We start from the raw sequence: 21,987 nt of genomic DNA on the forward strand, positions 1-21,987 counted from the left end.
ACTGCTGTGTCCCCAAGCCCTGTGTGTCCCCAGGCTGTCCCCAGCCCTGGTGTGCTGTGTGTCCCCAAGCCCTGTGTGTCCCCAGGCTGTCCCCAGCCCTGGTGTGCTGTGTGTCCCCAAGCTGTCCCCAGCCCTGACTGCTGTGTCCCCAAGCTGTCCCCAGCCCTGACTGCTGTGTCCCCAAGCCCTGTGTGTCCCCAAGCTGTCCCCAGCCCTGACTGCTGTGTGTCCCCAAGCCCTGTGTGTCCCCAGGCTGTCCCCAGCCCTGACTGCTGTGTCCCCAAGCCCTGTGTGTCCCCAAGCTGTCCCCAGCCCTGACTGCTGTGTCCCCAAGCCCTGTGTGTCCCCAAGCTGTCCCCAGCCCTGACTGCTGTGTCCCCAAGCCCTGTGTGTCCCCAGCCCTGTGTGTCCCCAGGCAGTCCCCAAGCCCTGTGTGTCCCCAAGCTGTCCCCAGCCCTGACTGCTGTGTCCCCAAGCCCTGTGTGTCCCCAAGCCCTGTGTGTCCCCAAGCCCTGTGTGTCCCCAGGCTGTCCCCAGCCCTGTGTGTCCCCAGCCCTGACTGCTGTGTGTCCCCAGCCCTGACTGCTGTGTCCCCAGCCCTGACTGCTGTGTGTCCCCAAGCCCTGTGTGTCCCCAGGCTGTCCCCAGCCCTGACTGCTGTGTCCCCAAGCCCTGTGTGTCCCCAGCCCTGACTGCTGTGTCCCTGTGCAGCTCCACGGTCGCCCAGCCCTCCGAGATGCCGCCGTCGCCGCTGGTGTGGGAGTGAGTGACCAGAGCACCCTGTACTACTGAAGATGTAATGTAGCTTTCCACTGGAGTCTGGGATTTGCAATTCTGGAGGTTAATCATGCTTGTACTGTAATTTTACTAATGAAGTTTTAAATTAACAACCACTACTTGTACAATATGAATAATACTTAGAAATGTACTAGACTTTTAATCTTGTAAAGTGGTTGTGCTTTTAGAAGAAAAATATTTTACCCAGAGTTGCACGTGTTTTATGAATTCTAGTGCAGCTGTGATGGCTCAGCTCAGAACAAACAGAATTGAACCAAATTCGGGGAGGTTTTTTTTTCTCTTTTTTTCCCTTTTTTTTCTTTTTTTTTTTTTTTTAATTGAAGTGAGATTGTACAAACAGATAGACATACATTTTGATATTGAGCCATTCCTGAAGATTTTGCGTTTTCTAAAACTAAGGAATACAGAAAACTTGACTGCGACCAATCATGAAGTCCCTCTGGGGGCCGAGGCCATGGGAAGTGGCCCCGTCCCCTGATGCCCAACCCTATAAATAGCTTCTCACTAGAGCTGTGATGGTGATGTGTGCTGTTCTAAAATCAAATGTTGTGAGTAGAGAGAATGAGTTTGTGACTAGGAGAGACTAAACTTCTGTTTCCTTACCCAGTATAAATATATATATATATTTAATCTATTTTTATTAGAAGTTTTTCTGCTCTTTCTTACATAAAACCCCCCAGCATGCATCTTCTATGTGTGTAAATAATTCCATTTATGGGCTAATTTCAGAGATCCCTGACATCATTGCTGTATAGAGAGAAACTAGCTTGCACATTTTAGGTCTGTGAAATTTTGTGAGAACTTTTTCCTGCACTGGACAGTTGAGAGAAAAAAAAAGAAAACGACAAAAAAAAAAAAGCACATAGGGAATTCTGTTAATTGTGTTCGTGTCTTTAGGCAAAGCTGTGGAAGTCTTGAAATGTCACAGTAGTAAATAACTTTTATTACTTTTTGGCTAATTCTTTTTCTGTTGGAACACTGAATTCTGTGCATATGTATATATGAACACAAATTGAAGGCCTCTACCTCCTGGAGTATACAACTTGGTTTGTTTACCTCCACATGATTTTTTTTTTTTTTTAAGTTTAGTGTGGAGACTTGAAACTTGAATGTCCCTTCCAACTTTTGTATTTAAAACAAGACTAGAAAATTGAAGACTGTTTTTCACCTGTACAAAGGAATACTAAAAGGTGGTCTTAAAATTTGAGCCTTGGTCTGGAGAGAAACCATGGTGTTTGTTATGGACAATTAACTGTTAAAGTTATTGTAAGTTATCTGTATTTAGCAGAGTATTTTCAACAAGAGTGATCTGAGCTGGAATTGGAGACTATTAGTAAGTTATGTTTGGAAGTTTTAACTTCAATGAAGTAATTATTTGCTGTGAAAGAGACAAACATTGAATAACTGAACAAAGATGGTGCAATATCTTTGTTTTTTATGAGGCTCCTGAGAATAAAATCAACTGAAGCATTTCAATTCACTTGAATGAGAAACGTGTTTAATTATCGAGCCCCAGAAGACACTGGTATGAAAGGTAAAATCTCAGAGGTTGGTCAGTTAATGTGGCACACTTGCTGGTCACTTTGTAAAATGTAGATTTGGAGTACAGTGGTGAAAACATTAAATGTGACATTTGAAAACGCGGTGCTGGCCGTCCTTCTTTGCTGCCGGCCGTTCCCGGGGCTGCTCTGGCTGCGGCTGGGCCGGCGCTGCCCATCGCGGCTCCTGCAGCGGGCTGTGCCCGGGCTCGGGGCCGTCCGTGGGACCGTCCGTGGGGCCGGGGCCGTCCGTGGGGCCGTCCGTGGGGCTCGGGGCCGTCCGTGGGGCCGTCCGTGGGGCCGGGGCCGTCCGTGGGGCTCGGGGCCGTCCGTGGGGCCGTCCGTGGGGCCGGGGCCGTCCGTGGGGCTTGGGGCCGTCCGTGGGGCCGTCCGTGGGGCCGGGGCCGTCCGTGGGGCTCGGGGCCGTCCGTGGGGCTCGGGGCCGTCCGTGGGACCGTCCGTGGGGCCGGGGCCGTCCGTGGGGCTCGGGGCCGTCCGTGGGGCCGTCCGTGGGGCCGGGGCCGTCCGTGGGGCTCGGGGCCGTCCGTGGGGCTCGGGGCCGTCCGTGGGGCTGGGACCGTCCGTGGGGCTCGGGGCCGTCCGTGGGGCCGTCCGTGGGGCTCGGGGCCGTCCGTAGGGCTCGGGACCGTCCGTGGGACCGTCCGTGGGGCCCGGGACCGTCCGTGGGGCTCGGGGCCGTCCGTGGGGCTCGGGGCCGTCCGTGGGGCCGTCCGTGGGGCCGGGGCCGTCCGTGGGGCCGGGGCCGTCCGTGGGGCTCGGGGCCGTCCGTGGGGCTCGGGACCGTCCGTGGGGCCGGGGCCGTCCGTGGGGCCGTCCGTGGGGCCGGGGCCCGGGGGAAGCGCGGCCCTGCAGCGCCGGGCGGGCGGTAACGGGCGGGCCGCGCTCCGGCCCCGGGCTCAGGGGCGGACAGGAGCCGGGCGGGCGGGGACAGGGCAGAGGACGGGAGAAAAGAACGGGAAAACAACGGGAAAGGAAACCGGGAAAAGCGGCGGGGGCGGGACAAATGCAGGGTGTGACCGGTGGGCGGGGCCAATGCGGGGGAGTGGCCGGTGGGCGGGGCCAATGCGGGGGAGTGGCCGGTGGGCGGGGGCCAAGGCAGTGTCTGGCCGGTGGGCGGAGCCAAGGCAGGGTCTGGCCGGTGGGCGGAGCCAAGGCGGGTGTGACCGGTGGGCGGGGCCCAGCCGCAGGACGTGGCCGCTGGCGGGCACGGCGGGGGCGGGGCCAGCGCGGGGGGCGGGGCCAGCGCGGCGATGGCGGCGGCTCCGCGGTGGCGGGAGCGGCTCTTCGCCCTCTATTTCCTCTCGCACATCCCGATCACGGCGCTCATCGACCTCCAGCCGCTGCTGCCCGCCGGGATCGCGCCGCGGGCCGTGAGTGGGGCCGGGGGGCGCCGGGGCTGGGGCCGGGGCTCCTTCCGCCGGGGCGTGCGGGGCGTCCGGCCCTTTGGTGGGGCCGGGGGCGGCCTTCGCCCCATCTCGTGTGCGGAGACATCTCGGGGAGAGAACGGCAGGGAGTGTGTGAGAGCGTCTGCAGGCGCCGCGCTGCCGCTGCCCACGAGATGAGTCACAGCCGGGTCATTCATCGGGGAGGAGCGGGAACGGGAACGGCAGAGGGATGCTTCATCCGCGCCTTGGGCGGCGGTGGCCGCTGCTGGGAGCCGTGCGGGGCCGTGGCCGCTCGGTGTGCCCCGTCCCGGGGCCGGGGCCGCTGCTGGGAGCCGTGCCGGGCTGTGGCCGCTCCGTGTGCCCCGTCCCGGGGGCTGTGGCTGCTCGGTGTGCCCGGTCTCGGGGCCGTGGCCGCTGCTGGGAGCCGTGCCGGGCTGTGGCCGCTGCTGGGAGCCGTGCCGGGCCGTGGCCGCTCGGTGTGCCCCGTCCCGGGGCTGTGGCCGCTCGGTGTGCCCCGTCCCGGGGCCGTGGCCGCTGCTGGGAGCCGTCCCGGGGCTGTGGCCGCTCGGTGTGCCCGGTCCCGGGGCTTTGGCCGCTGCTGGGAGCCGTGCCGGGCCGTGGCCGCTCGGTGTGCCCCGTCCCGGGGCTGTGGCCGCTCCGTGTGCCCCGTCCCGGTCACTGCTCCCCGGCATGGGCGGTGGGGATGCTCCTCTGCCCGGAGCGGGCTGTGCCCGCCGCACGGCCGCCACCAGCACACCGTCGCCCTGGGGATGGCCTCGCTGTCCCGCTGTCGCCCGAGGCGCCACGTGCCCCGGACGTGGCTCCTGCGGGCCCGACAATTCTCCGATCCCGAGTTTTCCTCAAATTCCTGCCAAAAACGCAACAGGGAATTGTTGCTGCTGCTGAGGCAGGCATGCCAGCGGCCGAATTTATTAGTAAAAATCTCTGGTCTGCTGGGTTTTGAACAAAATCATAGAAGACAATGAACATCATAAAATCAATAAAATAACAGCTGGATGGCAGATAATTAGTTCAGCCCTCATCACCAGGGTGCGGTCGGCTGTCACCTTCTATGAGCTTTACAGCCGGTGATTTGGTTTTTGCCATCGGAATCGCCTGTAGGATTACTCCAATATAGGAACCATTTTCAATTAATAGTTAACCAGCAGATCTCAATGCATACCTCTCCGTTCAAAGTCCACCGTAAAGCCGTGCCGGAGTTTACATTTCTGTCAGGGAAACCAACTGCGAGTGAGTGAGCCCAAATCGTGGTGCTGAGCTGTTCCCCCGCAGCAGCCCCGGGAGGAGCCCCCAGCCCTGCTCGGGACCAGGGGCCCAAACCCTGGTGGTTTACCCCCTCGAGAGCCCCGGGCTTTGCCCCGCTGTGCTGGAGGCTCAGGGACTGTTGTTTTTTCAGCTGACAGACCTGTTGCAGCAGTATGCCACCGCCTTCAGGGACCCCATGATGCTGCAGCCCCCCGAGTGGTTCAAGGCGTTCATCTACTGCGAGGCCTTTCTCCAGCTGCCCTTCTTCCCCGTCGCTGCCTACGCCTTCCTGAAAGGTGCGGGGACACCGGGGCATTGAGGCCATGGCTGGGGGCGTTTTTGCAGGACACCTGCTGCTGCTGCAGCAGAGAATGTTTTTGTATCATGATGAGGGGGTTTGAGGGAGGCACTGTGGAGGGCTGGGCTGCTAGGGCACACAAGTGTTCTACCTGAGAAAGCAGCACAGGATAAAGTTTGTCAAGGACAAACCCTGGTAACTACAGGCTTTTGTCAGATGCAGCCATTTGTGTAACCACCATCAGCATTTGACATCTGGCTAATTTCCAGGGCAGCTAAAGGTTTGGGTCAAGCCTGTGTACTCATTTTGTTAGTTTAAAACTTTCAGGATCGCCCCTTTGTTCTAAATTGCTGTCAGGGGAGAGAAATTTCCTTGGTTCCTACTAGTACTGAGGGTTTTTTCTGCTCCCTGTTGAATCTGAGTGATGGCTTACCTGGCAGAGAGGCAGCAGTGTTCTGTCAGAAGCCTCGGAATTCTGGTTGTTTCGAAATACATAAATAGTTTCCTTTTTGCTTCTGTACAGGTGGCTGCAGATGGATCAGGACTCCTGCCATTATCTACTCCACCCACGTGGCCACCACTCTGTTTGCCATCCTGGCCCACATCCTGTTCCATGACTTCTCCAAGTCGGAGCTCGCGGGCCCTCAGTCTCTGCGCGAGCGCCTCGTGCTGCTCTCCATCTACCTGCCCTACCTGCTGATCCCACTGCTGCTCCTGTTCACCATGCTCTGCAACCCCCACTACAAACACGTGGAGAAGAGGAAAAGGAAGTAGGCGCCTCTGGAAGTCATTCCCACCACACCTGTGCTGCATTTGGTTCCGAGTCCTCTGGGACAGGCGTCTCCCTCGTGTCGGCTGCAGCGGCTCTTCCCAGAGCGCTGCAGGGAAATGGAATTGGTCGGAGTGCACAGCCCTGCTTCCACCACCCCCAGCTCTGGCAGGGGTCGGGTCTGTGCAGGGGCCGCTCTCCCAGGAAATGGACTTCTAACCCTCTGATGTGTAACTCTGTGAGGGGACACACCCCCGCTCACTCACTCACACTCTGCAGCTGATACTGTTCTTCCAAGGTCCCTTTCTCCAAGATGACTGTTCGGAAACCACTCAAGTAGGAAATCTGTCTTCCAGCCACACAGTCTGAAGAATCCCCAGCCCATTACACACAGATTTGCAAAGCTGTTCTTCTGAGGCATTCCAAATCATGTCATGATTTTTAACTTCCTCGCCCCTTCCTTTAAAATTTCCACTGCCTTTGCTCTGCTTCATTTTGATTAATTATAAATGTCTGATCAATGATAAATGTGCCAAAATCTGGATTTATGAATGCTTAAAGTTACCCTTGACAACCAGGAGTACTGCCTAGAGGATTCTGAAGTACTTCGGGAATTGTAACTGAGGAGTTGAAAATTTCTTCACTAAAATCACTTCTGGTATGGAAATAAATAACTAAATGCATTAAACTGCATTCAGTCTTCTTCCCTAGGCTTTGGAAAGGGCACCATTTCCATACTGAAGTGCTAAAGACATACACAAAATACATCTTCAGCATGAGGCTTGAGTTCACACTTGTGTTTGTAGTTTATAGTTTGTGCACTCCTGGTGTCACTGACACCTGGAATGGTTTCCCTCACCAGTCTGGTGTTCCATCCCAAAAATGTCCATGAAAGGATTTAGCTCTCGTATTATGCCAGTTCTGAATGGACATTCCTCAGGAACAGTTCAAAGTTCTTCTCATGTAGTTTCTGCTTTTTTGTGTGTGTAATTGGTCCATTGTGGAAATCATACACTCCTGTCCTTTTTATCGAATTCTACAGAAAAAGGAACATAGGCGATATAGATCCAATACTGCTGCTTGTTTATAAACCCTTACACTGAAAAAAGCCAGAGCAGGAGCAACTAACTCTGGTACAGCCAGACAGTCTGAGAACAATAATTTATTTTCTGATTTCTATGAAAGAGTAGAGTTTCTGTAGAGTTCAAAAAGAGACACAACAAAGCACCAGTAGCATTAATTCAACTGTAATTTGAATTAGAACTACTGACTGTACAAAACTGGTATAAAATCAAAGGCCAGAACAGTCTGTGCAGCTGTGAGCTGTCAGCTCTCCTTATTGCCACAGTACACTCAAACCGAGGTGCAGCCCCTCCATTGTACAAACCATCTGCACTCCTGCACAGTGGAAATTGCATATTTCTGAAATTCTCAAGATTCTGGAATGGTCAAGTTTCCATGTGAGTTGGTTTTTATGTTAAAATCCTCTATTTCTGGAAGATGAACTGGTCGATGAATTCGTTCTGGTCCGCTTCAATCTTGCAGAGAGTCTCGTACTCGATCCGGTACCTGCAGGACAGAAGAGATTCCAGGACCCCCACCTGTGTGAGTCACCTGTAAGCAGCAGCTGCCTGACTCACACTGGGCAGCTCTAAAGGGCCCTTATCAGCCCGACAGTAGCTGTGTCAGGTGTCTCTGAGTTCTGCACTGCCCCAGCTCGTGCTGCCTCTGTTCAGCCCTGAAGTCCTCAGGGATGAACCTTCTCTGGTTCACTGCAGGGCCTGAGGATAACTCCAGGCCTTTGTTCCTGTGTGCTCTGGCCAGGACACACCTTTGGGGCAGGTGGGGCTGTCTGGAGCAGCCGAGGGTCCCACAGCACAGGCAGTCAGCCCTGTGTCTGCCCTGAGCCTTCCCAGCCTGCACAGCACCCCAAAGCACTGAACACAAAACTCACCTTTCCAGCTGCATCTTCTTCTCAGCTATCAAAGCCTGGAGCTGCTGCTCCTGAGCCTCTCTCTGCTTTGTAATCGACTTCAGCAGGTTCCGCGCCCCGATGGCCTGGCAGGACAGGGCAGGGATGTGGGCAGGGATTTTGGTGAACTCCTTTAGCCCCTTTCCCTCCCAGCAGGGTGACTGTGAGGCATTTCAGCCTGCCAGCAGTAAGGGTTGTGCTCCCCAGGTTGGTGGGATGGCCCGCAGTCCCTGTGGGGCTGGGCAGGGCGAGGCCCCCAGACTCCAGGAACAAAGTCAGTGACTCCTCTGGACACAGACTGGGCACTGGTCCCACAGCCAGACAAGCTCAGGCGACCAGAGGCCTCTCCTGCCTCTGGAGAACAAGTTCTGCCAGGATGGAGCGATTAAAAAACACACCTTCTGTTTCTGTGCAGAAATACAGACAAGCAGGGAGAGCAGGACTGGGTACACAGAGTAATGTGACATCATCACAGGCTTCATTAATTCATTAGTATCGATTAATATTATCATTAATATGAATTAAAAGGCCCAGCGAATCGCAGGGGGATGGCAGCAGGATACTGACAGAGAATCGCTGCTTCTGCTCTGAAGGCAGGGAGGGACAGGGAGGCCCCACAGAGGACAGCGCACACCAGAAGCCAGGAATTAACTGCAGAGTACCTTCATCTTCTCACTTTCCGCAGCTTTGGCCAGTTGGTCAACGAGCTCAATCAAGCTGCCCACTATTTTCTGAAATTCTGCCGTTTCTGTAAAGAAAAAAAATCATCAAGTGACAGCCAGAACTGCCCTGCAAAGATCTAAGGCTCCTGCTCTGTGGAATAGTTTTCAGACGCAGCTGTAGGTTCAGAGTTTACTGTGAACAGGCAGATCGGGGCAGAGTGAGAGGAACGCGGCGAGGGAAGGCCTGCGGCGGCCGGAGGCACTCACTGTCCACGAAGGCCCGGCACTCCTCGCGGAGCTGCGCCGTCTGCGCCGCCACCTCGGGCTCCAGCACCCGCAGCTTGTTCAGCTCATCGAAGTGCAGCCCCGCCGCGCCCAGCGCCGCCTGCGCCATGGCCGGGGCAGCCGGCGGAGCCGAGCGGAGCGGAGCGGGCCCTCAGCCGACACCCCGAGCCCTCAGCCGGCACCACGGGCCCTCAGTTGGCACCGCCGAACCCTGAGCCAGCCCGCCGGCCCTCAGCCGTCACCGCCGAACCCTGAGCCAGCCCGCCGGGCCCTCAGCCGTCACCGCCGGCCCTCAGCCCTCAGCCGGCCCCGCCTCCGCCCGCGCTGCGCCCGCCGGGAGCCGCCGAACTCTTCCGGGCCGCCGGGTCCCGGGCACGGCCGGGGCTGAGGGGCCGCGGCGGCGGGTGAGTGTGCGGGGCCGGTCCGTGTGCGGGGCCGCGCGGTGTGCGGGGCCGGTCCGTGTGCGGGGCCGGGCGGTGTGCGGGGCCGGGCGGTGTGCGGGGCCGGTCCGGGTGCGGGGCCGGTCCGGGTGCGGGGCCGGGCGCTGTGCGGGGCCGGCCGCCTCTGCTCGCTTCCCCGGTGTTCGGGCCGGACGGAGCCTGTCCCGGGCCCTGCCGCCGTCGCCGGGGGGCTCGGGCGGAGCGGGGCAGGCCCCGGGCTGCGGGGCGAGTTCCCGTTCTCCCCCGGTAGCCTCGGGTTCCCCCGAGCCCTTCGGCCGCTCCTGGTCCCGGCGGTGCTGAGCTGCGGCGGGTCCCGGTGCGGGGCCCTTGTCCTGCCTCCCACGCGGGGCAGCAGGGAGGGCACAGGAAGGGATGTGGGCAGTTTTCCGTCGTGTCCAAAGGGGTAATTAAAGATCTCGTGAGTGTTTACGGCAGAGGCCGCCGAGTCCTCAGGGACCGCGGGCAGGAGCTGGGGGTTTAGTGCTTTGCTCGTGTTCAGCTTCGTTCTTCGGTCAGAGCAGCGAGAAACTGCCGGGAGGGACAGAACTGACCGCGAACTCTTCTGAGGAGTTGGGTCGGACGGGCTGGATTCCTGTCTCCCCACGGGTTCGGGCTGCCTGCTGTTACAAACACGCTGCTGTTACAAACAGGGCATTTTGAGGGTTTAAAGCGAGGCAGGACATCAGTGATAAACAGTGGTGTACGTCATGGGGATTCTGGTTTATTTTCTTCTCAAATTAGAGCTACGTTCACTGCTCAAGGTTCCGGGATGGACGAAGGAGAGTTTTGAATGAGAGGAGTTATGAGAAAAGAGAACCTTTTGATCTGTCTTTTCAGTGTTGGGGCATTTAAAGAGCCATTTGTGTCTCCAGTTAAAAGTCAAACCAGCGCAGACAAACACCGCTCAGGGGGATACACACATCCCAGCTGGAGGAGGGCACCAAGTCTTCCAGGGCATTTCAGCTGGACTCCAAGAGCGTTGGGCTCTTTTGGGACACCGAGGGGCAGCTGAATCCAGCAGCGTTTGAGCCTGGCCCTCAGTGCTGTGCGCTGTTTGCAGGAAGTCGGGGGAGTTTCATGTGCCTCCGAAACGTGACACAGCGATACAGGAATGGCTTAATCGTGTTTTGTCAGGATGTGTGTCGTCGTGTCCTTAGGAAGCGTCTCTTCCGCAGGGTGACATCCACGTCTGTGTGTGGAGTGGCCCTGGGGCGCCAAACTGACCACCACTACCAGGCTGACCCCTCAGTGCCGAACTGACCACCACCGCTGGGCTGACCACCACCACTTGGCTGACCCCTCTATGCTGGGCTGACCCCAACGCTGAACTGACCACCACTACCAGGCTGACCCTCCAACACCGAACTGACCCCCAACGCCGGGCTGATCTCCCCACACCGTGCTGACCCCGAGTGATGCTGGCCCCTGCCCCGCCGTCCTGGCCGGCTGAGGCGTGAGCGTGGCACCACGGCGGGGCTGGCCCGGCCCACGCGCTGCAGGGTGGTCATCTACCTCCAGAAGGACATGTCTGGGGACACGTGCCTGGGCAGCGCCCTGTGCCCGGCCGCCGGCCACAAGCCCAAGGGGCTCAAGGGCGGCAGCCTGGGGAACAAGTATGTGCGGCTCAACGTCGGGGGCTCGCTGTACTACACCACGGTGCAGGTGCTCACCAGGCACGACACCATGCTCAAGGCCATGTTCAGTGGCAGGATGGAGGTGCTCACCGACAAGGAAGGTAAGGGGACGGCTTTTGTTGTTGGCAGCTGTGTAAAACAGCTGGGGTTTGGTCGTGGTTTTACTGCGTTGAGGATCTAGAGAATGAAATACGTCAAAAACAGCTCGGGACGTTAGGCAGCCAAGTCCAGTTGGTGCTACCAATCCTTTGGCTTCATAGAAATACCTGGTTTTGTTACTCAAATGAACTAGGGGAGGACTGGTCCTCTTTCCTGCCCTCACAGCTGGTGAGCAGGTTGTTGGTGGTGTTGTAAAGACTGAACAGATAGTCTGTGGGTTGTCATTTCTGTCACATCGAGCAGTGGCATTATTTGAACCACACATTAGGGAGGGACGTGCAGTTTTCAGCTTTGAGGCTCAAAATAGCCTGCCTTGCTTTGTTGAAAAATCTTTTTTTTTTTCCCCTTTACCTGAGCAGCATGTTTCTGTCATGGCTCATGGTGCCATGGCAGTCAGGGATCAGTCAGGTGGTGTGTCACCTCCAGCTGGACCCAGGATAGTTTAAATCCCTGACACACTGTAAAGGGCAAAACAGGCAGTTTTATCTAAGTGCCTCAGCCTGAATGGAAAATGAGAGTCACGTTCTGATAGCTCCAGCTGGACAGCCCAGCAGGGGTTTAGCTTACTTTCCTAGGCTGTTTTTCTGTACCTAGATTCCAAAATAACACCTTTTTTCCTGCTTTCCACACTATGGAAAAGGGTTTGGCACTGTACTAAGCCTTGTGCGTGCGTGCATACTGCACTGCTATTGTTTGGCAGCAGTCAGACATCCTGTTTCCTTAGGGAATGTGACTTAAGGGATTTTGTAAAATTGCAAGAATTTGTCCGTTTGCTACTGTTTCCTCTGCTTCATCCCCTCTGTGCTTCCTCCCGATCTGTCTGTGCTGTTCTTTGCTCCTGCTTGGGGACTAGAACAGCTTTTCCCCCACACTGGGTTTTCTGGGCCAATCTGCCTTTTAGCATCTTCAGAACATTTCTCTCTCTTTTTAACTCCAAACAGCAGCAGCAGCTGTCTTTGAAGAATTGCCAAATCCTTCTTGTTAGGCCACAGAACTTACCCAAATCTATTTGTTGCATACATTGGTGAATTCTCTCTTCTAGTCCTTCCTTGGTTCTCAGAAGTTTCTGACTGCCCAGCATCACAGTGTAGCACTGCAGTTGGGTTCCTGCTGCATCCTCAATGCCTTGTGCTGGAAGCTGAGTGGTTTCAGCTTGGGGCAGTGCTTTTGGGGTGCTGGAAAGCAGTGGGAACATCCAGGCAGTTCCAAAGGGGCTCCACTGTCAGCTTCTGTTCTGGAACCAGCTTCAGTTTGCTCAAAGTCAGTAGGGACTTCCAGTGGGTGAAATGGGAGAAGTGTCCTGAGCAGCATCAGGAAACCTCAGTGCTGTTTAACCTCCCAGGGAGCTTTTTCTAGTCTCTAGTGTTGAGGTGACTGAAATGTGTTGGTTATTTTTCAGGCTGGATCCTTATAGACCGTTGTGGGAAGCACTTTGGAACAATTTTAAACTATCTCAGAGATGACACGATTGCACTTCCAAAACACAGGCAGGAGATCAAAGCATTGATGGCAGAAGCCAAATACTATCTCATCCAGGGCTTAGTGGACATGTGCCAAGCAGCCCTGCAGGTAAGAACAGAAGTAGCCTGTGAAATGTTTCATGGGTGTTTGGCTTAGAAAATTAACTTAAGACAACTTGAGAGATAATTTCATGGCCTTAGGGATGGCACCAAGTCTTAGATTTACAAAGTGTTTTTAGAATATTTTTTAGTGAGTAGATGGTGAGGGATCTGGGGCCATGGCCTGTCCTGCCCACACCTGGTTTTTGCTCAGTGTCCCAAGGACTGGCTCATTTTGGTGATATCCTGTTCTGCCAGGTGTTCAGTTCATGGTGTCTGATGCTCTTCTCTGCAGTGGTTTGAGTTGATTAGAACTACTGCAGACTCCTACTGTCCTTTTTTTCAAGAAAGGATGGAATAATAAACCCACTTAAACCAAGTATGACTAGACCTTGTCCTTGCTGTAGCTGAGGACATCCACCTGCATCCCAATATTTCAATTAGTGCTGCCTTCTGGGGATAAGAAATCTCTGCTGTGGTTCTGGGTTGCAGATCAAGGTAGGCTGTGTGGTTACTGTAGCAACCCAGAGCTTTTCCTGTGCATCACAGCATTTGGGAACATGGCTAGAGGGGCTGAAGGAGGCAGCAGCAGCAATGTCAGCTTTAGCATTTCTCTCTTATTTCCTGTCTTTCTTCTTTCATTGAAACAGGACAAGAAAGACTTGTACGAACCTGTCTGCAGCATCCCTATTATCACCTCTCCAAAAGAAGAGGAGAGACTGATAGAGTCATCAATGAAAGTAATTGCTCTTATCAGCTGTGGATTTATGCTAAATGTATTGAAACACAGAACTTACCTTTTCTTCCTTTCTCTCATTCCCAACAGCCTGTTGTTAAACTACTGTATAATAGAAGCAACAATAAATACTCCTACACCAGGTATGTCTCTTCTTTTTTCCCCTCACTTCAGTGGGAAAGTTTCTCTTTGAAACACATTATGGGAGTGGAAGATGATGATGGATGATCTAACTCGGCTTCTTTTGGTTTGGTTTGAGTTTTGACAACCATATCTTGCTTTGAAAAGTAGTGAAGGCCCTACATTGCATGTCTGTCAATAAAACTTAGTTTTTTAAATAATGCATTCCCCTTGGCAGTGTGTCTGTGGTGTGCAGGATGCAGAGCACATGGCCCTTCCAGCACACACCAGCTCTGGACTTCTGCTGTCATCCAGCCAGAGAACTGCAGTAAAGTGGGGTTTGATCATCTCCAGCGTGGGTAGTTGATGTAATGGTTTGGGACATTGTGCTGTCCTTATTCATTGTGTAAGTTGACCTGGAAAGGCTGGTGTGTTTGCTCATGGGGTCAGAGCAGTGTGGTTGTATCTGAAATGGGCTATTACCCCTCTTCTCTTGGCAGCATGCGGCAGTGAGTCACTACTTATTTGTATTCTGCAGTCGGATGAGTGCTGAAAGCTGGCGGAACAGGCAGAGATGGCTGCTTGAAAAGCCCCGGTCCTGCTTTTGTTGCTGTGTTTCAGTAACTCGGACGACAACTTGCTGAAGAACATCGAGCTGTTTGACAAGCTGTCGCTGCGCTTCAACGGCAGAGTGCTGTTCATCAAGGACGTGATCGGGGACGAGATCTGCTGCTGGTCCTTCTACGGGCAGGGCCGCAAGCTGGCCGAGGTCTGCTGCACCTCCATCGTCTACGCCACGGAGAAGAAGCAAACCAAGGTAAGGCAGCTTCACGGGCCCGTGCTGTGGCTCAGAAATGTCCTGGTTAGCTTGGTGAGTCTACAGAGTTTATTTAACTTCAGGGGTTCACTTCTAATCTGCGGTGGTGCAGCTGAGGTTACCAGGGTCCAACATAAGGAATCGGAGATACTGTGTTCCCTTCTAGGGCAATCTAAAGGACTGGGTGAGGGGGGTGACCTGGTGGTGGGAGTACCCCTGTACCAGAAATGTGTTGCTCTGTTTGTGATGTGTGGGTTTGTGGCTCAGTGCCTTTTCACCCGCGGGTGTGCGTTCTCCCGGGCGGACGAGGCTCAGGCACGTGCTGTCTCGTGCAGGTCGAGTTCCCCGAGGCGCGGATCTACGAGGAGACCCTGAACGTGCTGCTGTACGAGACGCCGCGGGTCCCCGACAACTCCCTGCTGGAGGCCACCAGCCGCAGCCGCAGCCAGGCCTCGCCCTGCGAGGACGATGACGGCTTCGAGCTGCGCGACCGCGTGCGCCGCATCCACGTCAAGAGATACAGCACCTACGACGACCGCCAGCTGGGCCACTAGCCTGGCCCTGGCCCTGGCCCTGTGCCTGGCCCTGCAGCAGGGCTGCTCCTGGCCTCGTCCTTGCGCAGCAGGCAGGGATCCCCTGGACTCTGCCCGCTGATCCTGAGGGGGCACCTCCGCTCCCTAGAGATGCCAGCGGGGATTTGTGTGCACGCAGTGGCGCTAAAAGCTTGGAGAACTGAGTTGTGCACCTTGTGCTTTACCTGCAGGCTGCCCCTCTTCCTGCTGGGGAGGGGGGATTTGGGACACTAGTTCTCGGTTTGTGATTGCTCTTTCCTATCTAATGATTTCCCAGTTTCCCCCTTGCCGTGAGCAGCACTGCTCTTCCAGAGGGAGGTGGCACGGTTTGAAAAGCTCTTTCCAGACAGCTCCCCTTTCAGGACTTTGTATAATGGAACTTGCAGTTACTAACTCAAGATACTGAAGAGAGAACTTGAATGTGGCTGCTCCTGGCAGACACTACACGGGATAACCCCCAGGAGAAGCGTTTGGCTGGCCAGTCAGTGCACCTGTGCTCTCCCACCCCTGTCCCCAGAACACCTGCAGAGGTTTGTGTTCCAGGATAGTCTTTAAAACTCATTGATTCCAAGGCAAGCTCTTCCAAAGTGGTAAGAATCAAGTCATCAGCCTCCTCATGTGAAAAATGGAAATATCTGAAAGTGTAAATGTGTAGGTAATGACTTGTCCTGGGAGAGGGGAAAATGGGTATGGTGAGGGAAGAAACCTGAAGTAAGCAAACTTGGGCAGATTGTGGCAGTGTTGCCCTGGTTGCAGCTTGTCACAGTGAAATCCTGTTTGTATAAACAAGGGCAATCTGGAGAATTGGTTTTAAATTAGTTTCCTCCTATGGCCTAGAATTGTTATTTAATGTTAAATTTCTCAAGCAGCAGGGGAAAAATTGCAGTGGCTGGAGAAGTATGGGCTAAACTGTTTTCTAAGGCTAGAACATGTGAATCAAGTTCTGTGTCCTGAATCCCTTCCTGAAGTGTAGAAGGTGAAGAAGAAAAACAGCTGTGAAAATATTGTTCTAGCATGGAACTGCAAAAGGCTTTAGGCACAGGAGAGAGGTGGTTTATACTGGATTTTAAACTGAAATAACCACTTTTATTACGAGTGCTTGGCTGAGTGTTAATTGTACAGGGCACTTCAGGAGGTGAGAGTCAAGTCTGCTCTGCAAATTTGGAAATTTTCTGGAAACAGTTTCAAGTTTAATATGAAAAGCCATTATTGTATTTTTAAACATTTGCTTGTATGTTTGAGCTGTAGGTAGCAGTTTTGCCACTGTCATTCGTGGTTGTTCCTGCTGGCTGCCCACTGGGAGCTGGGGATATGTTGGAAATGTTCCACAGCTGCCTTTGTGTTCCCATGTCACACTCGGTCACAAAGCTCCAGGTTCCACAGTGGTCAGTCCTGAACTGCTTTGACCAGTGCCAAATCTACCTGTAAGATTTAAAGAAAATTGCTACAAAAGCCTGACAAGAAAGTAATCCCAAATTAATGCAGGGAGTTCATAAGGAGAATTGAGATGGTTTGGGGGTAATAGGCAGGGGAGGGAAAAAATAATTATTTGCACTCACTTAGGTTTTTGAAAATTGAATTGTTTTTGGTTAGTAAGAAAACACTAACAGACTTCTGGGATTTTCTTGCCTCTACATGTGGCAGGATTCACTTCATTCTCTTCACATTCAGGAAGCAGCATTGCACAGGAATGCATCTGCCTTCTTGTGAAAGGCCTCTTGAAATCTCTGATAATCCTAACAACCTCTTTTATATTGCTTTCTGTAAGTTTTTGTTTTCCAGCTGGTTATTTTGTTGTGCCAGGGAAAATACAGCTGTTGAAATTAGGTTCAACAAAGATTTTTGTGGTATTTCTCTCTAATTCTGCTAGAGTGTGATGTGGACTTTTAAATTTTTTTCCCTCCACTGATGCTATTTAATCTGAAGGCATCAGCCGAGGCTGTGGTGGTGGGGTCTTTGTGCTGCATTTAATAGCTTCAAATTATTATCTTGTGCTTTTTCTGTCTTGTAACAAAGACTGATGCCATTTAGAAACACATGTGGCACTTCTGTTTCTTGGCAAATGATTTATATTATTTTTTTCTTGTTACTATCATAGTGAATGTTAACAGAGTAAGTAAGTGATGCTGATAACCTTGCAAAACTGCTTTTAAATGAGGTTATAAGCAGAAAAATGTCATATTTGCATTTATTTTTTCTGGCGAGGATAGGTATGGGAAGGAGTGTGTGAAAAAGAATGTCAGATCTGTGTGCTGCTCCAGAGGCTTTCTGTACTCACAGGGTTCATTAATGAAATGGATCCAACTTGTGAATTATTACACTGTAAGGAGCAGAGAAAAGCTTTTTGTTTGGTTTCCCTTTCCCTATTTCCCACAGCCAAGAAGTAGTATTAATTTCTGATTTGAATGTAGAGTAATTAACCTGGGAAGCAAGGGGTGTTGAGAAGCATCTGGGTTGTGAGAATCGTTTACCAAGTGCAAAGGGTCGTCGTGGTATTTGTGGAATGTGGAGTACCAGTAAGAAGTGTCAGCAGTTATGAGCCTGTTTAAAATACATGCTGATATCCTTTTCTTTTCACTGTAGTTTCTCCTGAGTCCTGTTTGTCTGGAACTGCTCCAGCACGAGGTGTCACTGAATCTCCCTTGGCCCAAAGCCATGCCCTGGGGTTGTCCAATGTCTGTCCCACCGGGTTCTGATCATTTTGTGTACTGGAGCTGTAACATGTGCTTTGTATTCTCATTTTAATCAGTCTTTACATAATTGAAGGCTACTAATTATTGAGACAGGAATGTTCTAGACATTCTAGAACGTGAGTTTACAGCCTGGTGTGGTGCAGAAGCAGCAGCAGGGAGCAGGCTGATGCAGTTTAAAGGCAGCATTGGTGGGTTTGCAGTGACCTTTCCAAGGATCCTCTGTGCTCAGATTAAGCTCAAATGAAGCACGGATTAAGACAATACAGGTTTCTAATTACATGCATTTGTCTGCAAGTTGAGACTTGTACTGGCTTCCTACCCAGACTATCACCAGTGAGTGAAATAAGGATGTACCTGGGAATTTGGAGTAGCCTTTGGGAGGAATTTGGAGTAGCCTTTGGGAGATAAAAGCCTTTCTGCCCCCCATTGTAGGATGTGAATTGTAATTGCATGAGCTGTCATTCTTAGAGGACTCGCCGTCCTCCTCACTCCTAATTTTAGTCCAATCTCTGTGCGTTCAGGCGCTGCCTTGGCAGATGGAGGCAGTGATGGGAGGCTTCCGTGCCAGCCCTGCCCAGCGCTGTGTCCCAAACGGGGTCCCCGTGCCCTGTCACAGCCCCGGTCCCTGCCGGGGAGGAGGGCTGGCTCTGCTGCCGGGGAGCTCTCGGGGATCCGTGTTCATGGGGCAGCAGTGTCAGAGCAGCTCTGCCTCTGCCGGGCTCCCCTCCAGCCGCTGGTCAGCGCCGAGACAAAAATCACTGCTTAACCTTCGCCTTGGCATTGTGTTTCTGGAACAGTAGACATTTATCCTGCTGAAATGTTCCACCCCAGTGACTTTTATTTTTTGCACTTCTTGGTTAAAATAGAAAATCAGTGATGGAAAGGGAGGGTGCTGGAGGGGCTGTGCTGTCACCGAGAGCTGTGTTTGAATGGGCATTGCTTACTCTGGGCTTGGTTTGATTTTGTTCTTCTCGAGGTTCTTCATTTTCGGCCAGAATTCTGTGCAGGCAGTACTGGAGCTACACCTGAACTGGGTGGGTGTGCCCGGCAGCCCCTGCCTTACACCATCAGGTTGTGTTCTGGGACAATCCTTGGCGTTCAGTCCTCGGGCACCTTCCCCCTGCGCTGGGGCAGAGCTCGGGTGAGTCCTGTTCCGGCTCTGTCTGCCCCTCAGGGACAGAGGGCAGGCTCTTTTCCCTGTGTGTGTCACTTCTCATCCAGTGGGACGGTAGTACGACTCTCCCCTACCTCACAGGGTGACTGACACTTAATTTGTTTATTAAGAGTAAAGGATCCTTTTGGATTTCTATGATACTTTATATGCAGATAGCAAATATGATTGCTGATCTTGTTTAAACTGACATTCTGTGATCAAGTTATTTTCTTAGAGATTCCGTCTTTGTTTTATTTTCATGTCTAACTTTAAAGGGTCAGTTTTACAGACAAAATACCTAATTATGCAGTAATTAATCAATTATCTGTTGATTAAAGTGTTTCACCAATGCATTAAATGGAAATAGAACACTAATTTTTAATAAAGTGTTATATTTTGTCTTCTGTGATTTTTCTCCAGCATCATTACATTTTATTGGTGGTGTTGGTCTCTGGAACTTTTGTTCCGTGTTGCCGTTGTCATTCCCACTGAGGATTTGGGGATGGAGCTCCGGGGCCGGGACCGGGACCGGCAGCGGAGCGGGAGATCCGTGTCCCGGCTGGATCCGGGTCCCGGCTGGATCCGGGTCCCGGCTGGATCTGTCCCCTCGCCGTCCCCCCCCGTCCCCCCGCTGTCCCCCCGCTGTCTCCCTGTTCTCCCCATGTCCCCGCTGTCCCCCCCCTGTCCCCGCTGTCCCCCCCCGTCCCCGATGTCCCCACTGTCCCCCCGTCCCCTGCTGTCCCCCCGTCCCCTGCTGTCCCCCCGTCCCCTGCTGTCCCCCTGTCCCCCCCGTCCCTCCCATGCCCCCCTGTCCCCCCTGTCCCCCCTGTCCCCTGCTGTCCCCGATGTCCCCCGCTGTCCCCCCCTGTCCCCCCGATGTCCCCCCCATGTCCCCGCTGTCCCCCCTGTCCCGGGAGGCGCGCTCCTCTCCGCGCACAGCGCCCCCCCGCGGCCGGGCGGAGCCCCCGCCCCGCCCGCTGACGTCACGCCGCGGTGAAGATGGCGGCGGGCCCGGGTCGGGAGCTGTGAGCGCCCCGGGCCCGCCAACATGAGCTGCTCGGCGGACGCCGTGAAGGACAAGCTGCTGTGGAACGTGAAGAAGGAGGTGAGGGCGGGTGAGGCCGTGCGGCGCGCAGAGCCCCGCGCTCCGGGGCGCGTCCCCGGGGGCCGCGGTCGGAGCGCGCTCCGCGTGGGGAACGCCCTGAGGCCGCTCCTCTCCCCTTGTGCCGGGCTGTCGCCGAGGTGCGGCTCTGCCCGGCCCGCGGCTCTGAGGGGAGAACCTCGGCGCTGCCCGGGAGAAGCTCGGCGCTCTGTTTCCCCGGGCGCACCTGCAGCAGGGATGCCGCTCGCGGGGCTTCTGCTGCGGCAGGAGGCTGACATCGGCTCCCGCTCCCTTCCCCGGGTTCGTGTTCCCCGTAGCGCTCGTTTTTTATGACTTTTTTTCCTTAACTGTGAGCGTTAGAGGAGAAGGGGGGAAATCGGGGATAAGAAAGGTGTTCCTAAGGAGTCTGTGGGTGAGCCGAGCTGAGTGCCAGTGCCGGAGCCCGGCCCCTGTGCCCTGGGAAGGGTGAATTTGGGCGGCTGCTGCTGCACACACCTGTGTGCCACTCCCGGGCTGGGGCAGAACGAGCCGTGTGTGCATAGCGAGCCCAGCCCCGCACCTGAGCGGGGCCGAGGCCTTCGGTGCCAGTGGCCTTTGGGCTGGTGGCGCTCGGTCCTGGCCCGGGGCTCCGTGCCCCAGGGAGGTGCTCCGTGCCCGGTGCCAGTGTTCGCTGCCGAGAGCGGCTCCTGCCGCAGGACAAGGCTCCTGCCGAGGCTGGAGGAGGTGCCCGTGCTGTGCACAAACGCTGCACCTCGGCACCTCCGGGGCGCCTTCAGGTGCGGCTCCCTGCGGCCGCCTCTCCCCGTGCACCCAAGGACCGTAGTTTGGATTTTTTGTGGCGCTGGCTGTGGTGAGCTGCGTGTAGCTGCCGGTTGTTGCACAGCAGGGAAATGAAGATGTAGTGCTAATCCGTCACAGCAGTAACAAGTGTTTTAAACAGGGAGCTGCCCTGCTGCTCCTTCCCCTCCCCAGTGCACTGCTGGGGAAGCAGCAGGAGCAGTTCACGTTCGGATGGAAAGTTGCTGCTATGGCCGAGGCTCCTGAGCCACACTCCCCTGTCCTGGCACTGGATAATGCTGGAATCAGAACACGAGGTGTTGCAGTGAGTGTGGGGACGTTGGCGGGCGCAGAGCAGGGACAGACACTCAAGGACAGTCTGTATGAGGCTGTGTCCCGGGATGACCCAGCCAGCAGCTGGCCCTGGGCAGGTGGTACCTGCTGCCACAAACCTGCCACTTCCATGAGAAACTTCTGCTTGAAGTAGAACCTTTGCGCTGAGGCGGCGTAAGGTTTTATTTAGAAGTGGGTGCACTTGCTCTCCTGAGTAATGCTTAAATATATAAATAAATCTGATAAATGTTTTCCAAGTGTGAACATTGCAATCTTGTGCTAATGCACGAGATGGAAAGTGAAATGGATTTTCATGATCCGAGCCAGCTCAAGCTGAGGAGAAGTAGTAATTAAAAAATCTGAGGCTAATTTGTTTTTAAAGTCTCTAAAATGTTTTTAATTGGACTCTGGTTTTTAAATTACTTGAATAATGCTTGAAAGTGTTATTTGTACCTTCTGTGTTTTGCCTCTGATTTGTTTTTTCCTTCTCCAAATCCTCACCAATGCTCTTTTAGAGCACTTAGAGTGGCTTGGGTTTTTAGGAGTTGGCCGGAGCTTTCCAGCCTGAAACAGCCATGAGAGCCTTTGTTGATTATAAGCAGGTTGAGGTAACACCCTTCACCTGTGTCTCACAGACCTGTGGGAAGGCTCCTGTCTCTGCTCACAGTAAGAAAATGGCTCAGGAGGCAATTGGAGACACTGAGATGGAGATTTTGTTTGTCTTCAATAATCAATTGATAGAGGCAGGAATACAAGCCACTAGTAACCACCCAGTAGATGATGCTGCCCTTAATGACTGTGATTAACTTTTTCCAATAGAATTTTCAGCCTCATTTTTTATCATGTGTGACTTCACACAGCCACTTCTGCCTGCTTGCTGTGTGGTGGGGGCTTGCTG

The 21,987-nt window shown here is 54.0% G+C and overlaps 5 protein-coding genes across 9 annotated transcripts in view; 4 read left to right on the forward strand and 1 right to left on the reverse strand.

Moving 5' to 3' along the window:
- NLK (nemo like kinase) overlaps positions 1-2,438 on the forward strand; it is a 53,554-nt gene extending 51,116 nt beyond the window's left edge. For all 3 annotated transcript variants that reach the window (XM_066333602.1, XM_066333601.1, XM_066333603.1), the window contains one exon: positions 712-2,438. Coding sequence is in view for 2 of the 3 variants with exons in the window: in XM_066333601.1 (XP_066189698.1) it covers positions 712-766 (55 nt within the window). In the remaining variant the exon portion in view is untranslated. The remainder of the gene's footprint in view (positions 1-711) is intronic.
- A 1,155-nt stretch (positions 2,439-3,593) lies between these two features.
- TMEM97 (transmembrane protein 97) lies at positions 3,594-6,763 on the forward strand. The gene is made up of 3 exons (XM_066333606.1): positions 3,594-3,727; positions 5,160-5,304; positions 5,830-6,763. The coding sequence occupies exons 1-3, from the start codon at positions 3,608-3,610 to the stop codon at positions 6,078-6,080; spliced, it is 516 nt and encodes a 171-aa protein (XP_066189703.1). The 5' UTR covers positions 3,594-3,607; the 3' UTR covers positions 6,081-6,763.
- Positions 6,764-7,204: 441 nt separating this feature from the next.
- IFT20 (intraflagellar transport 20) lies at positions 7,205-9,200 on the reverse strand. The gene is made up of 4 exons (XM_066333607.1): positions 8,977-9,200; positions 8,710-8,795; positions 8,030-8,133; positions 7,205-7,644 (listed from the first exon to the last, which is right to left on the reverse strand). The coding sequence occupies exons 1-4, from the start codon at positions 9,101-9,103 to the stop codon at positions 7,563-7,565; spliced, it is 399 nt and encodes a 132-aa protein (XP_066189704.1). The 5' UTR covers positions 9,104-9,200; the 3' UTR covers positions 7,205-7,562.
- A 1,630-nt stretch (positions 9,201-10,830) lies between these two features.
- Positions 10,831-19,297, forward strand: TNFAIP1 (TNF alpha induced protein 1). Of its 2 annotated transcripts, none has more exons than XM_066333604.1 (6): positions 10,831-11,169; positions 12,627-12,796; positions 13,437-13,526; positions 13,613-13,665; positions 14,264-14,459; positions 14,795-19,297. In XM_066333604.1, exons 1-6 carry the CDS (start codon positions 10,959-10,961, stop codon positions 15,011-15,013), a joined length of 939 nt encoding a protein of 312 aa, XP_066189701.1. In that variant the 5' UTR covers positions 10,831-10,958; the 3' UTR covers positions 15,014-19,297. The 2 variants fall into 2 exon arrangements, with proteins under 2 accessions (XP_066189701.1, XP_066189702.1); XM_066333605.1 differs by lacking the exon at positions 14,795-19,297 and adding an exon at positions 14,543-14,590.
- A 568-nt stretch (positions 19,298-19,865) lies between these two features.
- Positions 19,866-21,987, forward strand: part of SGSM2 (small G protein signaling modulator 2) — a 40,881-nt gene continuing 38,759 nt past the window's right edge. For both annotated transcript variants that reach the window (XM_066333616.1, XM_066333617.1), the window contains exon 1: positions 19,866-19,982. In XM_066333616.1, the coding sequence (XP_066189713.1) occupies positions 19,926-19,982 (57 nt within the window). In that variant the 5' untranslated portion in view covers positions 19,866-19,925. The remainder of the gene's footprint in view (positions 19,983-21,987) is intronic.

The sequence above is a fragment of the Sylvia atricapilla genome, chromosome 20 (assembly GCF_009819655.1).
Source record: "Sylvia atricapilla isolate bSylAtr1 chromosome 20, bSylAtr1.pri, whole genome shotgun sequence".
Taxonomy (NCBI): Eukaryota; Metazoa; Chordata; class Aves; order Passeriformes; family Sylviidae; genus Sylvia; species Sylvia atricapilla.

Excerpts from the sequence above, each read along its gene's own strand:
- IFT20 (XM_066333607.1), bottom strand. The coding sequence starts at position 9,103 with ATGGCGCAGGCGGCGCTGGGCGCGGCGGGGCTGCACTTCGATGAGCTG. Across the intron at positions 8,796-8,976 it reads GTGCCGGGCCTTCGTGGACA|AAACGGCAGAATTTCAGAAA; the intron begins GTGAGTGCCTCC and ends TTTTCTTTACAG. Across the intron at positions 7,645-8,029 it reads AAGAAGATGCAGCTGGAAAG|GTACCGGATCGAGTACGAGA; the intron begins GTGAGTTTTGTG and ends TCTGTCCTGCAG.
- TNFAIP1 (XM_066333604.1), top strand. The coding sequence starts at position 10,959 with ATGTCTGGGGACACGTGCCTGGGCAGCGCCCTGTGCCCGGCCGCCGGC. Across the intron at positions 11,170-12,626 it reads GGTGCTCACCGACAAGGAAG|GCTGGATCCTTATAGACCGT; the intron begins GTAAGGGGACGG and ends GTTATTTTTCAG. Across the intron at positions 14,460-14,794 it reads CGGAGAAGAAGCAAACCAAG|GTCGAGTTCCCCGAGGCGCG; the intron begins GTAAGGCAGCTT and ends TGTCTCGTGCAG.
- TMEM97 (XM_066333606.1), top strand. The coding sequence starts at position 3,608 with ATGGCGGCGGCTCCGCGGTGGCGGGAGCGGCTCTTCGCCCTCTATTTC. Across the intron at positions 3,728-5,159 it reads CCGGGATCGCGCCGCGGGCC|CTGACAGACCTGTTGCAGCA; the intron begins GTGAGTGGGGCC and ends TTGTTTTTTCAG. Across the intron at positions 5,305-5,829 it reads TGCCTACGCCTTCCTGAAAG|GTGGCTGCAGATGGATCAGG; the intron begins GTGCGGGGACAC and ends GCTTCTGTACAG.